The sequence below is a fragment of the Mizuhopecten yessoensis genome, unplaced genomic scaffold (assembly GCF_002113885.1).
Source record: "Mizuhopecten yessoensis strain PY_sf001 unplaced genomic scaffold, ASM211388v2 scaffold9683, whole genome shotgun sequence".
NCBI lineage: Eukaryota > Metazoa > Mollusca > Bivalvia > Pectinida > Pectinidae > Mizuhopecten > Mizuhopecten yessoensis.
In genome coordinates, this window is record NW_018408170.1 from 520,387 (window position 1) to 536,585 (window position 16,199).

The window sequence follows — 16,199 nt, forward strand, 5'->3', positions numbered from 1 at the left end:
AATACGGTACATACACTACACAAGTGTTCAATCAAATTTAACATATTGTATAAGAAAAAGATTTCTTTCCAAATGTCAAATTCAGAAAATAATTGAAACTATTGTAAAATGTGTGTTTTAAAAAAAATATGTACGATGGCGTTGTTGAGATATCAAAATAGCGCTATATGCCTAAGTGTTAACGGGAGAGAGATACAGGCTGGCCCTGTTGGCTTGTTGTTCATAAGATAAAAAAGAAATCCTGTATTTACCCCTTCCTACAAATTTTCCAAGATGGCGGCGCCCATGAGCTGGAGCATGAAGAAATATTGCATTTATGCTTTCAGGTGATAGTAATTAACCTAGCTGACGTTGTAGTATTCCGGTACCAAAATGGAATATTATTTTAATGTTTGATAAATTAAGGCGTTTGATTTGTTGTTGTTTTGTTCCAAAAATCTAAACTCGCAATTGTGATAAGGAGGGGGAGGACACTGGGACCCGGCACGGGGATATCCTGATTGTTTGGAGCTACCGTGATGTGTAGGGAGTGATATTAGTCGTTTTCTCCTGTAAAATTATAAAGAGCGGAGTCAGGTGTATCCGGATACCTAAGGAAAAATTGGTGTGATGAGCGAAGATAGTCAGCTAAAACTGAAAATCATCGCTGATTCGGTCGTCTGTATATGGTCAGCTATCTATAGCTACTGCTCTATACAACACAAGGATTTGTAGCCGAAATGTGGCGACAGTAATTTTACACTTTGTTAGAGAAAATATTCATACCTATATTTCAGTTGTTTCATTTCTCACTCATTTGACTAGATACAGCTAGCTAGTACTAATATTAATACCCGGCCTCACAATACATACAAAAATCTCTCTTCGTCAGAAGCTACATTATCGTAGCTAGGTATATGCCATTTCCCAAATCAAAACATTGACTCGTGTAGTTGTTTCAACTCTGGTATAGCCCTCACATGCACAAAGAAACTGTTTTTGTAGACTAGGCTTGAATTGGTATTGTTTCGTTAATTGGACGGTGCTTTCCCAGGTTGACACTCTGGTATCCTTCACAGCGTACACATCTTTCGTTGGTAATCTATGTCAGATATTGAGAAGGCAGCAGTGCTGTCACCAACAGTAACCCCTCAACCACTTTGAATGGGAAAATCAGTCGCAACTCCTATCTCCTGATATGTTTGACGGTCCAAATCCAATTACATGTTACATGGTACCTCGGTCTCTTGAGAGATAGTCTCCGCTAATGAAACATGTTGCTCACCATAATGATAATAATAACTTGAGGTTCTTATATACCGCTTTATCACAACCTTACTTAGTTCATAGGTCGTCTCAAAGTGATTCACAAAATATTATCCGTGGTTATCTGATATTGTGATACTTTAATCATTGTGTATCATTTTGCATGTTTTCCCCTGTATTGCTTATTCGTTATACACTAATGATATATAGAGTGTGGGATTTTACAGAGTTTTCTCATAGACTTTAATGGTAAAACAATGTACTGCCAACCCTTATAATTAGAGTTAAATGAAAAAAGGTTGATTGATCATTAAAGTATCCTTCGTGTATCACAATACAGGCGAACAAAACTGATACACAAGAAAGTATCACGATACGATACGGTACGATATATTGTTGTCGCCCTAGTCATATCCTGCTATAAAGCATGAAATGAGTTCCATTGTTTTCAGATACCATATTCGGTGCCTAAGAGTCGTGGGTGCAGGTCGGTCGGTACACCTCCCCAACAGCAGGACTTACAGCGCCAAGGCTCCCAGGAATATCCTGAGTCTACATGACAGGGGCATCTTTCAGAATGTCTATCCGAGTGGCAGGTATGGTATTGAGTACAATATGTAGAACTTCAGCAATCGTGAAACAATTGTTCTCAGCAAATAACACCTTGAGGGTACAGCACGTGGGTGTGCAGTATTTATTAGTGTATCGTGTACTAGCCTGCTGGCAAATTAAACAAATTCTATGCATAGCTGTCAACACTCCGTCATTTGGAGGGAGACTCCCTCATTTTGACCAAAATTTACCAATCTCCCTCATAATTCCATCATTCAAGTTAACATCCAAACTCACACAAACTCAAAATCTACATCCTGTAGTCTAATTATCTCTTATTCAGTTACTGCAGGGTGTGTGTAATGCATGATCATAACAGGTGTGCCTGAATCAAATGAATGCTTTTTGGAGTTATTTTGATACATAAAAAGGGAAAGATAATCAGTCGCATTTCATGCACTCTTTCCCTCATTAGAAATGTGGAATGAGGGAGATCTCCCTCTTTGAGGTTTTAGAGGCTGACACCTATGTATCTTTCCTACCTACATGTATATAAACTGTAATACAGGAAACTTTTGCCCAATCAAATATTTGCCCTTCATCGGTAAACTGTATGTTTGTCCAGTGTTAATGTTCTCCCTTCATATGTAATTATTACTACATATATGGTATGGTATGTACAAGTGTTCACTGTAACGATGAAATTCACCCTTATTACGAAAAGTTGGGGCAAAACTTTTCTGGTACACAGAATCAGGAAGTGTTTGAAATATTCCATTACCTTGAAATAAAATCTGCTATCCCTGGGTGTTGGCCGTGGCTATAAGTGGAATTGTACACATCTGAATATATGTTGCATATATATATAGTATTTGCACTAGAATGCAATTTGACAAGGAGTTTCTCGAGAGGTCAATAACTGATGCATGAAACTGAAAAGAACATTTTTAGATTTTTACCTAATTTAGACTTTCCATTTATGTCAAAATCTTCAGAATTATTTTTGGATAAAAGCAATAAAGTTCATAGTATTCTACTCTTGAGGATTGTGATAATTAACTTGCAGGTTCTTGATGAGTCAAACGTTGTTCAATAGAGGTAAAAAAATAATTTAAAAAAATGTAAAATTTCACCTGTTTTTGACCAAACTAAAGTTTAAATATTCTCCAAATAGGGGAAAACTAAACGTAATATTCATTGGCTCTACACCTCAATGTATGTTCTCCAAATAGGTTAGCTATGCCTTCCTCAACAGATCTTGTTTTTTCTCTCCAGTACCCCAGAACTAGTTAAACGGTTATCAAAGCCAGTGACAGTTTACTGCGGATTTGATCCCACAGCTGAAAGTCTTCACATTGGGAACCTTCTGGCAGTTGTTGCACTACTTCACTGTCAGCGAGGAGGACACAACCCTATAGGACTGGTAAGTTACTGTCAGTGAGGAGGACACAACCCTATAGGAATGGTAAGTTACTGTCAGTGGGGAGGACACAACCCTATAGGACTGGTAAGTTACTGTCAGTGAGGAGGACACAACCCTATAGGACTGGTAAGTTACTGTCAGTGGGGAGGACACAACCCTATAGGACTGGTAAGTTACTGTCAGTGGGGAGGACACAACCCTATAGGACTGGTAAGTTACTGTCAGTGGGGAGGACACAACCCTATAGGACTGGTAAGTTACTGTCAGTGGGGAGGACACAACCCTATAGGACTGGTAAGTTACTGTCAGTGGGGAGGACACAACCCTATAGGACTGGTAAGTTACTGTCAGTGGGGAGGACACAACCCTATAGGACTGGTAAGTTACTGTCAGTGGGGAGGACACAACCCTATAGGACTGGTAAGTTACTGTCAGTGGGGAGGACACAACCCTATAGGACTGGTAAGTTACTGTCAGTGGGGAGGACACAACCCTATAGGACTGGTAAGTTACTGTCAGTGGGGAGGACACAACCCTATAGGACTGGTAAGTTACTGTCAGTGGGGAGGACACAACCCTATAGGACTGGTAAGTTACTGTCAGTGGGGAGGACACAACCCTATAGGACTGGTAAGTTACTGTCAGTGGGGAGGACACAACCCTATAGGACTGGTAAGTTACTGTCAGTGGGGAGGACACAACCCTATAGGACTGGTAAGTTACTGTCAGTGGGGAGGACACAACCCTATAGGACTGGTAAGTTACTGTCAGTGGGGAGGACACAACCCTATAGGACTGGTAAGTTACTGTCAGTGGGGAGGACACAACCCTATAGGACTGGTAAGTTACTGTCAGTGGGGAGGACACAACCCTATAGGACTGGTAAGTTACTGTCAGTGGGGAGGACACAACCCTATAGGACTGGTAAGTTACTGTCAGTGGGGAGGACACAACCCTATAGGACTGGTAAGTTACTGTCAGTGGGGAGGACACAACCCTATAGGACTGGTAAGTTACTGTCAGTGGGGAGGACACAACCCTATAGGACTGGTAAGTTACTGTCAGTGGGGAGGACACAACCCTATAGGACTGGTAAGTTACTGTCAGTGGGGAGGACACAACCCTATAGGACTGGTAAGTTACTGTCAGTGGGGAGGACACAACCCTATAGGACTGGTAAGTTACTGTCAGTGGGGAGGACACAACCCTATAGGACTGGTAAGTTACTGTCAGTGGGGAGGACACAACCCTATAGGACTGGTAAGTTACTGTCAGTGGGGAGGACACAACCCTATAGGACTGGTAAGTTACTGTCAGTGGGGAGGACACAACCCTATAGGACTGGTAAGTTACTGTCAGTGGGGAGGACACAACCCTATAGGACTGGTAAGTTACTGTCAGTGGGGAGGACACAACCCTATAGGACTGGTAAGTTACTGTCAGTGGGGAGGACACAACCCTATAGGACTGGTAAGTTACTGTCAGTGGGGAGGACACAACCCTATAGGACTGGTAAGTTACTGTCAGTGGGGAGGACACAACCCTATAGGACTGGTAAGTTACTGTCAGTGGGGAGGACACAACCCTATAGGACTGGTAAGTTACTGTCAGTGAGGAGGATACAACCCTATAGGACTGGTAAGTTACTGTCAGTGAGGAGGACACAACCCTATAGGACTGGTAAGTTACTGTCAGTGGGGAGGACACAACCCTATAGGAATGGTAAGTTACAGTCAGTGGGGAGGACACAACCCTATAGGACTGGTAAGTTACAGTCAGTGAGGAGGACACAACCCTATAGGACTGTTAAGTTACTGTCAGTGAGGAGGACACAACCCCATAGGACTTGTAAGTTACTGTCCGTGGGGAGGACACAACCCTATAGGACTTGATGTTACTGTCATCTATAGTGAACTCACGTAAGTTACTGTGAGGGGGGAGGATACAGTGGGGAGGACACAACCCTATTGGACTAGTAAGTTACTGTCAGTGGGGAGGACACAATCCTATAGGACTGGTAAGTTACTGTCAGGGAGGAGGACACAACCCTATAGGACTGGTGAGTTACTGTCAGTGGGGAGGACACAACCAGGACACAACCCTATAGGACTGGTAAGATACTGTCAGTGGGGAGGACACAACCCTATTGGACTAGTAAGTTACTGTCAGTGGGGAGGACACATCCCTATAGGACTGGTAAGTTACTGCCAGTGGGGAGGATACAACCCCATAGGACTGGTAAATTACTGTCCGTGGGGAGGACACACCCCTATAGGACTGGTAAGTTACTGTCATTGGGGAGGACACAACCCTATAGGACTGTTAAGTTACTGTCAGTGAGGAGGACACAACCCTATTGGACTGGTAAGTTACTGTCAGTGGGGAGGGCACAACCCTATAGGACTGGTAAGTTACAGTCAGTGAGGAGGACACAACCCTATAGGAATGGTAAGTTACTGTTAGTGGGGAGGACACAACCCTATAGGACTGGTCAGTTACTGTCAGTGGGGAGGATACAACCCTATATGACTGGAAAGTTACAGTCAGTGGGGAGGACACAAACCTATAGGACTGGTAAGTTACTGTCAGCGGGGAGGACACAACCCTATAGTTACTGTCAGTGAGGAGGACACAACCCCATAGGACTTGTAAATTACTGTCCGTGGGGAGTACACAACCCTATAGGACTGGTAAGTTCCTGTCAGGGGGGAGGACACAACCCTATAGGACTGGGTAAGTTACTGTCAGTGAGGAGGACACAACCCCATTGGACTTGTAAATTACTGTCCGTGGGGAGTACACAACCCTATAGGACTGGTAAGTTACTGCCAGTGGGGAGGATACAACCCCATAGGACTGGTAAGTTACTGAGTTACTGTGAGGGGGGAGGATACAACCCTATAGGAATGGTAAGCCTATAGGACTGGTAAGTTACTGTCAGGGAGGAGGACACAACCCTATAGGACTGGGAAGTTACTGTCAGTGGGGAGGACACAACCATATAGGACTGGTAAGTTACTGTCAGTGCGGAGGATACAACCCTATAGGACTGGTAAGTTGCTGTGAGGGGGGAGGATACAACCCTATTGGACTGGTAAGTTACTGTGAGTGAGGAGGACACAACCTTATAGGACTGGTAAGTCACTGTCAGTGAGGAGGACTCAACCCTATAGGACTGGTAAGTTACTGGCAGTGGGGAGGACACAACCCTATAGGAATGGTAAGTTACTGTCAGTGGTGAGGACACAGCCCTATAAGACTGGTAAGTTACTGTCAGTGGGGAGGGCACAACCCTATAGGACTGGTAAGTTACTGACACAACCCTATAGGACTAGTAAGTTACTGTCAGTGAGGAGGACACAACCCCATAGGACTGGTAAGTTACTGAGTTACTGTGAGGGGGGAGGATACAACCCTATAGGAATGGTAAGTTACTGTTAGTGGGGAGGACACAACCCTATAGGACTGGTAAGTTACTGTCAGTGAGGAGGACACAACCCCATAGGACTTGTAAATTACTGTCCGTGGGGAGGACACAACCCTATAGGACTGGTAAGTTACTGTCAGTGGGGAGGATACAACCCCATAGGACTGGTAAGTTACTGTGAGGGGGGAGGATATAACCCTATAGGACTGGTAAGTTACTGTGAGGGGGGAGGATACAACCCTATAGGACTGGTAAGTCACTGTCAGTGAGGAGGACACAACCCTATAGGACTGGTAAGTTACTATCAGTGGGGAGGACACAACCCTATAGGACTGGTAATTTACTGTCAGCGAGGAGGACACAACCCTATTGGACTGGTAAGTCACTGTCGGTGGGGAGGACACAACCCTATTGGACTGGTAAGTTACTGTCAGTGGGGAGGACACAACCCTATAGGACTGGTAAGTTACTATCAGTGGGGAGGACACAACCCTATAGGACTGGTAAGTTACTGTCAGCGAGGAGGACACAACCCTATTGGACTGGTAAGTCACTGTCAGTGGGGAGGACACAACCCTATTGGACTGGTAAGTTACTGTCAGTGGGGAGGACACAACCCTATAGGACTGGTAAGTTACTGTCAGTGAGGAGGACACAACCCTATGGGACTAGTAAGTTACTATCAGTGGGGAGGACACAACCCTATAGGACTGGTAAGTTACTGTCAGAAAGGAGGACACAACCCTATAGGACTGGTAGGTTACTGTCAGGGGGGAGGACACAACCCTATTGGACTGGTAAGTTACTGTCAGTGGGGCGGACACAACCTTATAGGAATGGTAAGTTACTGTCAGTGGGGAGGATACAACCCTATAGGACTGTTAAGTCACTGTCAGTGAGGAGGACACAACCCTAAAGGACTGGTAAGTCACTGTCAGTGAGGAGGACACAACCCTAAAGGACTGGTAAGTCACTGTCAGTGAGGAGGACACAACCCTAAAGGACTGGTAAGTCACTGTCAGTGAGGAGGAAACAACCCTATAGGACTGGTAAGTTACTGTAAGTGGGGAGGACACAACCCTATAGGCCTGGTAAGTTACTGTCAGTGGGGAGGTCACAACCCTATAGGACTGGTGAGTTACTGTCAGTGGGCAGGACACAACCCTATAGGACTGGTAACTTACTGTCATTGGGGAGGACACAACCCTATAGGACTAGTAAGTTACTGTCATTGGGGAGGACACAACGCTATAGGACTGGTAAGTTACTGTGAAGGGGGAGGACACAACCCTATAGGACTGTTAAGTTACTGTCAGTGAGGAGGACACACCCCTATAGGACTGGTAAGTCACTGTCAGTGGGGAGGACACAACCCAATAGGACTGGTAAGTTACTGTCAGTGGGGCGGACACAACCCTATAGGACTGGTAAGTTACTGTGAGGGGGGAGGACACAACCCTATAGGACTGGTGAGTTACTGTCAGCGAGGAGTACACAACCCTATAGGACTGGTAAGTTACTGTGAGGGGGGAGGACACAACCCTATAGGACTGGTAGTTACTGGGGGGGGGGAGGACACAACCCCATAGGACTGGTGAGTTACTGTCAGCGAGGAGGACACAACCCTATAGACTGGTAGGTTACTGTCAGTGGGGAGGACACAACCCTATTGGACTGGTAAGTTACTGTCAGTGGGGAGGATACAACCCTATAGGACTGGTAAGTTACTGTGAGGGGGGGGGGCACAACCCTATAGGACTGGTAAGTTACTGTGAAGGGGGAGGACACAACCCTATAGGACTGGAAAGTTACTGTCAGTGGGGAGGATACAACCCTATAGGACTGGTAAGTTACTGTCTGCGAGGAGGACACAACCCTATAGGACTGGTAAGTCACTGTCAGTGGGGAGGACACAACCCTATAGGAATGGTAAGTTACTGTCAGTGGGGAGGACACAGCCCTATAAGACTGGTAAGTTACTGTCAGTGGGGAGGACACAACCCTATAGGACTTGATGTTACTGTCATCTATAGTGAACTCACTTTAGTAATGTGTATTGGGCATGTGTAAAGAAACAAGAAGCTACGATGCCCGTGTCTGGAAGATTATGATACAACCTACCAGTTTCCTTTGGTTGGACCAGAGCAACTGGTGGTCCTTTGTGATTGTGAATTATTTGAAAGAAAGGCAGTGATTGGTTGTTGTTTACCAGCATGTGTAAACTCATTAGGTGTAAGAGCCTGACTATGGTAAATGGCTGTTGATTGAACTCTCCCTTAGTAATATATATATAGCCGAATAAGCGCATACACTATCTTACTCTCTAAAAACTGTTCTTGCACTATCCAAAACTAATGTCACTATTTGAGTATCAGGTTAAGATTAGAGCTGACAGGTATTTTACAAACTGAAATGAATTCTGTGGGGTTTTTTTTTAGATAGGAGGGGCCACTGCTATGGTTGGGGACCCAAGTGGTAAGACCAAAGACAGAAACCCGATGAATGTGGCGGAGGTTGAGAAAAACATGGAATCCATCGCAAAAAGTCTGCAGAGGATATTTGACAATCACAGCCAATATATGTGGAAGGAAGATAGGGAGCTCCCTCCACTACAGTAAGTATGAGTGTCTCCGGGACCAAACCAGACCACACTCTTTCCCTAGTGATGGGCCATAAGGACCCCTGTCCCACTGGACTGTGGTGGTTCCTGAATACAGTTAATAAATAATAATAATATACAACATTTATATAGCACCCTATATAATTTGTAAAATTACTCTAAGGCGCTTTACAACATATGGTTAATAGTAAGGGTTATAATTGTGAAAACAAACAACAAGTTACCTCCCCTTAACTTCTGTTTGGCTATAACAGTACAGTGGGTCAGTAGAATTCTGTTGACCAGCTGGCTCAGACAGTCAGAGGGATAATAAAAGTAGATATAACAATCTGAGGTCAAGGGTTTGAATCCCAGTCTAGCCCTGCTAGTGTTTTCATTCAGAACACTTGTAATGGTTATTTTTGTTTAAGTCATGCAAGGTATGATTTTCTTTTGAGAAATGATTTATCAAAGCTATAGTCCTGCCAGAAAACAGTTGCCAGTAACTAGTTACAGTTTCTGGCAGTGATACGGGGTTCCTTCAAATCATATTCCATATTCATTGTATTTCTAAACACTTTCTTCAGGTTGGTAAGTATCAATTGTGAAAATAACAACGAATTGTACGTACGCTTACAGCATAGCCGAATCGACATTTATTTGCGTGGACAACTCGTACACATATTATACCTTGGTGTACATATGCTTCCTTGGTCATTTGTCTGATGAAGGTGACAGAGTACATATCGTACAAGTCATCAAAACATCACATAAAAACACTTATTGGTTGTACTACATGAATCTTTTCACAATTTTTATTGTGACTTGAAGTAGTAAACCAATTGATGATCAATTGCATAGTTGGTTTTTACAATCTTTTTGGACTGAATATTTCAATGAAATAACAACAATATTTCTGTATCAATAGACAAAGTTTACTATTTTGGGTTTTGATTTCTTGTACTGATGGATGACAAGCAATTTTTTTTATTTATTTTTTACACATTACCATAAATTTATAATAAAAAAAACTTTTTTCTATGCATGCTGTACATTTTATACACAAATTTGACACTTGAGTTCAGTACTGAACCAATTATGTTGATTAAGAAATTTTCAATTGCAGATAATCGAAAATGGAAAGAAAGAAAATGACCAATTTGTTTTCACTAAAATTGATCATCAACTCATTACTGTCTTTTCCTACCAAAGGAAATTTAAACATCATAATATAAATTTGGTTTTGATATGAACTTAAACAATAGTTTCTAACATTTCTATAAAAATCTTGCTTCTAGTGAAATAAACTCGCTGTACCCATCGATCTGCCCGAAGTTATTAGTGGTATAACAAGGAGGAATATAGGTTTGCATTCCGTCTGTCAAACTTGTCAACTTTTTGAAATTTTCATGGGGGAGATTCACCTGCTTAAAATTAAAAGCAAAAATATAATATGTGTATGTACATCCTATGGAAAAAATTACAGTACTTCCAGATGACATCTTTTGAGCTGTTCTTTCAGATGAAATCATCAGATCTTAGAAAATAAGAATGCACTGGTTGAAAATGCCCACTTTTGGGGTTCAAAATAGAGAGTCTCCCTCCTAAATACTACCGGTTGGCAGGTATGGCCTGTTTAAGTTTTGATGTTCAACAAGCGTGAAGTGAGTAATATTTCACATTCACCAGTATTTTAATTTCTATTTGTTGACTGTATTTGTAAATATTCCTTCAATTTCAGAATTTTAAACAACGCTGACTGGTACCGAGACATCAACGTTATTAGTTTCCTCGCCACTGTGGGACGCCGATTTCGACTTGGTCAAATGTTATCACGTCAAAGGTAAACAACGAATGTACCATTCTAAGTTAATAATATCAAACAATAGTTTCATGAATAACAGGATCTGTCGGGGATTACTTTAATTTGAATTAGATCAGACTCTCAGCCTTGTTAGGGTTTACTTGTGTCAAACTTTTATCTGAATCAGACTGAACTGTTGTGTCTGGCTGTAATACACTGTATATATGAATCAGACTGAACTGTTGTGCCTGGCTGTAATACACTGTAAATGCCGTTCAGCTAAAACAACACCCAACTGCTGAAGCAAGTTGATTACATTTGAGAACTTACTCTATTAATATTGGAAACTAGATATTACTTTCAACAAGTCATTTCAATCTGAGATATCCCCTCTGTAATTGAACTCCAATTGAAAAATGAGATATTATTATACAGATGTATCTTTGATTTAAGTTTGTGTGGAATTGGGGTAGTGTTTCAGCGAGACTGAAGTCGTCGGAGGGGATGAGTTTCACAGAGTTCAGCTATCAGATCTTACAGTCCTATGATTGGCTACACCTCTGTCGCAATCACAAATGTTCAATACAGATTGGAGGGAATGACCAGCTGGGAAATATTACGTCTGGGTTCGATCTCATCTGCGCAGAAACGGAGGAACGTGTATGGGGTATGTTGGCTGCTGTCAATACTTAATTAAAGAGCTCAGTTCTGAATATTTTTGATCTGATTGACTTGAAAATAAAAAAAAAAAATCTTTCAATTTTGAGGTTTTATGCGGACAATGCAGTCTTGAAAATATATTTTCAATCTCTAAATTTTGAAAAGAAATAATGATTCGCATAGATATTGGATCTATATTTTAAAGACTATCATTTCTGTTAATGATATTTGACTATTAATATATCTTTTTTACTTCCTCAAATCTCAAAAATAATACTCTCAAACCTCCTAAATAACACGACCTCAAACGACCAAAATAACACTTTCCTAAAACCTCCAAAATAATACTACCTCAAAACATTAAAATAGCACTACCTCAAACCTTCAAAATATCACTACCTCAAACCTCCTAAAAAACACTACCTCAAACCTCCAAATTAATACTACTGCAAAACATCAAAATAACACCACATCAAACCTCCAAAATAACACTTCATCAAATTTCAAAAACAACACTTTCCTCAAACTTCTAAAATAAAATTTTCCTCAAACCTCCAAAATAACACTACCTCAAAACTCCAGAATTCCAATCCGACATGCTTTGTGAGTATTTTGTTTATAAGTATTTGTTATTGATGGGTCAGGTCTTACCGTTCCGTTGATAACAACAGCTGGCGGGGAGCTATAAGTATGTGTTATTGTTGGTACAGGACTTACCGTTCCATTGATAACAACAGTTGGCGGGGAGATATAAGTATGTGTTATTGTTGTTACAGGTCTTACCGTTCCGTTGATAACAACAGCTGGCGGAGAGATATAAGTATATGTTATTGTTGGTACAGGTCTTACCGTTCCATTGATAACAACAGCTGGCAGTGAGATATAAGTATGTGTTATTGTTGGTACAGGTCTTACCGTTCCGTTGATGACAACAGCTGGCGGGGAGATATAAGTATGTGTTATTGGCGGTACAGGTCTTACCGTTCCATTGATAACAACAGTTGGCGGTGAGATATAAGTATGTGTTATTTGTCGGTACAGGTCTTACCGTTCCGTTGATTACAACAGCTGTTGAGGAGATATAAGTATGTGTTATTGTTGGTACAGGTATTACCGTTCCATTGATAACAACAGCTGGCAGTGAGATATAAGTATGTGTTATTGTTGGAACAGGTCTTACCGTTCCATTGATAACAACAGCTGGCAGTGAGATATAAGTATGTGTTATTGTTGGAACAGGTCTTACCGTTCCATTGATAACAACAGCTGGCAGTGAGATATAAGTATGTGTTATTGTTGGAACAGGTCTTACCGTTCCATTGATAACAACAGCTGGCAGTGAGATATAAGTATGTGTTATTGTTGGTGCAGGTCTTACCGTTCCATTGATAACAACAGCTGGCAGTGAGATATAAGTATGTGTTATTGTTGGAACAGGTCTTACCGTTCCGTTGATAACAACAGCTGGTGAGGAGATAGAAGTATGTGTTATTGTTGGTACAGGTCTTACCGCTCCATTGATAACAACAGCTGGCGGGGAGATATACGTATGTGTTATTGTTGGTACAGGTCTTACCGTTCCATTGATAACAACAGTTGGCGGGGAGATATAAGTATGTGTTATTTGTCGGTACAGGTCTTACCGTTCCGTTGATAACAACAGCTGTTGAGGAGATATAAGTATGTGTTATTGTTGGTACAGGTCTTACCGTTCCGTTGATAACAACAGCTGGTGGGGAGATATAAGTATGTGTTATTGTTGGTACAGGTCTTACCGTTCCGTTGATAACAACAGCTGGCGGGGAGATATAAGTATGTGTTATTGTTGGTACAGGTCTTACCGTTCCGTTGATAACAACAGTTGGCGAGGAGATATAAGTATGTGTTATTGTCGGTACAGGTCTTACCGTTCCGTTGATAACAACAGCTGGTGGGGAGATATAAGTATGTGTTATTGTTGGTACAGGTCTTACTGTCCCGTTGATAACAACAGCTGGCGAGGAGATATAAGAATGTGTTATTGTTGGTACAGGTCTTACCGTCCCGTTGATAACAACAGATGGCGGGGGGATATAAGTATGTGTTATTGTTGGGACAGGTCTTACAGTCCCGTTGATAACAACAGCTAGCGAGGAGATATAAGAATGTGTTATTGTTGGTACAGGTCTTACCGTTCCGTTGATAACAACAGCTGGCGAGGAGATATAAGAATGTGTTATTGTTGGTACAGGTCTTATCGTCCCGTTGATAACAACAGCTGGCGGGGAGATATAAGTATGTGTTATTGTTGGTACAGGTCTTACCGTTCCGTTGATAACAACAGCTGGCGGGGAGAAGATTGGAAAAACTGCTGGCAATGCTTTATGGCTGAACCCAGACCAAACCTCACCTTTTCATTTCTATCAAGTAAGTATAGGTATGGCCATCATTTTCTGTTTATTGCAATATCAACGGTATGGCTAGATGTATAAGTCAACCATTTTGACTTACTCCTACAATAGAGTTGATGGAGTTTAGGGTTTGTCTTCTCTGTCAGTTGGTCTATCTGTCAGTTGTCTATCTGTCAGTTGGTCTATCTGTCAGTTGGTCTATCTGTCAGTTGATTATCTGTCTATCCGTTTGTACGACATCCCATTACACTATGTGTAGCTCGTTATCTCTTATACTGTTCAACATTCATCAAACTTCATATGTAGATACAATTTTCTCGCAACTCAGACAGAGAGATCCCACGTCATACCCTGAGCTGGATTTTGTGTCTTGTCCAATCTGTCTGGTACCTTCGCGTGACATTTCCCGGAATTTTTACACAGCGATGTATTCATCCGCGACTCAACAAGTTGATATTGATGATCTGTATTTTAGATATTCTGTTTTGTTGTTATATGTATTGATTTCATGTTGTTAGATTCCTGATGTTGTAGATAAAATATAATTTACACTGTGCAAATACATGTACGTGTCTTCTTTGAAAGGACTTCATTTTTACGCGGAAGCATTGAAACGTAGCTTTCGTAGTAAATAGGTCATATCTATTCCAGGCTCCAGATGGGATACTTGTAGACTTAAGCAAAATTTAATATATTTCGGATTAAAAGGTGCGAGAAAAAATCTATTACCTGTAACTGAGCGAGATCAGGGTAAGATTCTGTAACATCCCAACCTCGGCTAACACCTCGGTTAGGATTATGTTTCATAATTCTAGCCCTAGACTGAGATAACCCGATCTCGCTCAGTAACAGGGAATAGATTTTATTAGTACATCTTGAGGTGTACTATCCAAATGTAAAATTGCAGGTCACTTTGACCTATACTTTACACTTAACTAACGAAATCTATCTACATTTAGCGCCATTTCTTTGGTCAGACTTTTCGTCCGGCAGCATATTTCACCACAGTGGGAGTGAGAGCATGTCTGTGTTTAACAGAAATATGTTTAGGCCAAAACATCATTTATGTGTGTTTCAGGTATTATAACATGCCAGACAAAAATAGGGTAGGTCGGTGGGTGAATAACTTCAATTGTTTTAATTTTTCTCGATCAGTATTAGCTATATATCAAATTTTACAATGCATTAATTCCACACATTACATATGGCTGTTTATTTGTCAAGGTTAGGGTCAGAGTGCCAGAACAGGTAGAAAGTACCATATAATGAGTGACAGTGAAGTATTGCATGTCTTACTGAATAATCTAGGATGACACTTAGTGATCAAATGTCCTAGGGTTGGCAGGAAAATCTATTAGGGTAGGGTAGGATACCTTCAGAACACATACTTTGGGGGTTTTATGCTTTAGCATCAGAAGAGTCAAATCTTATCTTCTATTTATCAATTTACCGCCACTTTATATTGTTCTGTTTTCTGTTTAAAACATTTCTAACATTATGACCAGATGTGAAACAGCTGTTAACAATTTTGCTGTCCACTATCTATCAAGGTTGTCCCTTCACCCAGCTGTATTTCTGATTTTACTGAAGTGTTGTGAATGTTTTAAATTGAAGATAACAGCCTGCATGAGTATTCTAATTTCGCTCTTTTTTTGTCTTTGTTAGTTTTTTATCAATCGGACAGACAACGAAGTTGAGAAGTACCTCAAACTGTTTACCTTCATGTCGGACGATCAGATCAGCGCAGCCATGAAGAAACATAACGTAAGGTTACAAACATTGTTACTTCACCTATATAACAGTGTACCTGGTAGGACTGAGCTGATCACACCTATATAACAGTGTACCTGGTAGGACTGAGCTGATCACATATATATAACAGTGTATCTGGTAGGACTGTGCTGATCATATCTATATAACAGTGTATCTGGTAGGACTGTGCTGATCACATCTATAAAACAGTGTACCTGGTAGGACTGAGCTGACCACATCTATATAACACTGTATCTGGTAGGACTGTGCTGATCACATCTATATAACAGTGTACCTGGTAGGACTGAGCTGACCACATCTATATAACAGTGTATCTGGTAGGACTG

The 16,199-nt window shown here is 41.4% G+C and overlaps 1 protein-coding gene across 1 annotated transcript in view; it reads left to right on the plus strand.

The window, feature by feature from the left end:
* Positions 1 to 255: 255 nt before the first annotated feature.
* Positions 256 to 16,199, plus strand: part of LOC110458647 (tyrosine--tRNA ligase, mitochondrial-like) — a 34,437-nt gene continuing 18,493 nt past the window's right edge. The window contains exons 1-8 of the mRNA XM_021510445.1: positions 256 to 326; positions 1,698 to 1,841; positions 3,073 to 3,220; positions 9,086 to 9,261; positions 10,988 to 11,089; positions 11,524 to 11,717; positions 14,007 to 14,116; positions 15,766 to 15,864. Of these exons, the coding sequence (XP_021366120.1) occupies positions 274 to 326; positions 1,698 to 1,841; positions 3,073 to 3,220; positions 9,086 to 9,261; positions 10,988 to 11,089; positions 11,524 to 11,717; positions 14,007 to 14,116; positions 15,766 to 15,864 (1,026 nt within the window). The 5' untranslated portion in view covers positions 256 to 273. The remainder of the gene's footprint in view (positions 327 to 1,697; positions 1,842 to 3,072; positions 3,221 to 9,085; positions 9,262 to 10,987; positions 11,090 to 11,523; positions 11,718 to 14,006; positions 14,117 to 15,765; positions 15,865 to 16,199) is intronic.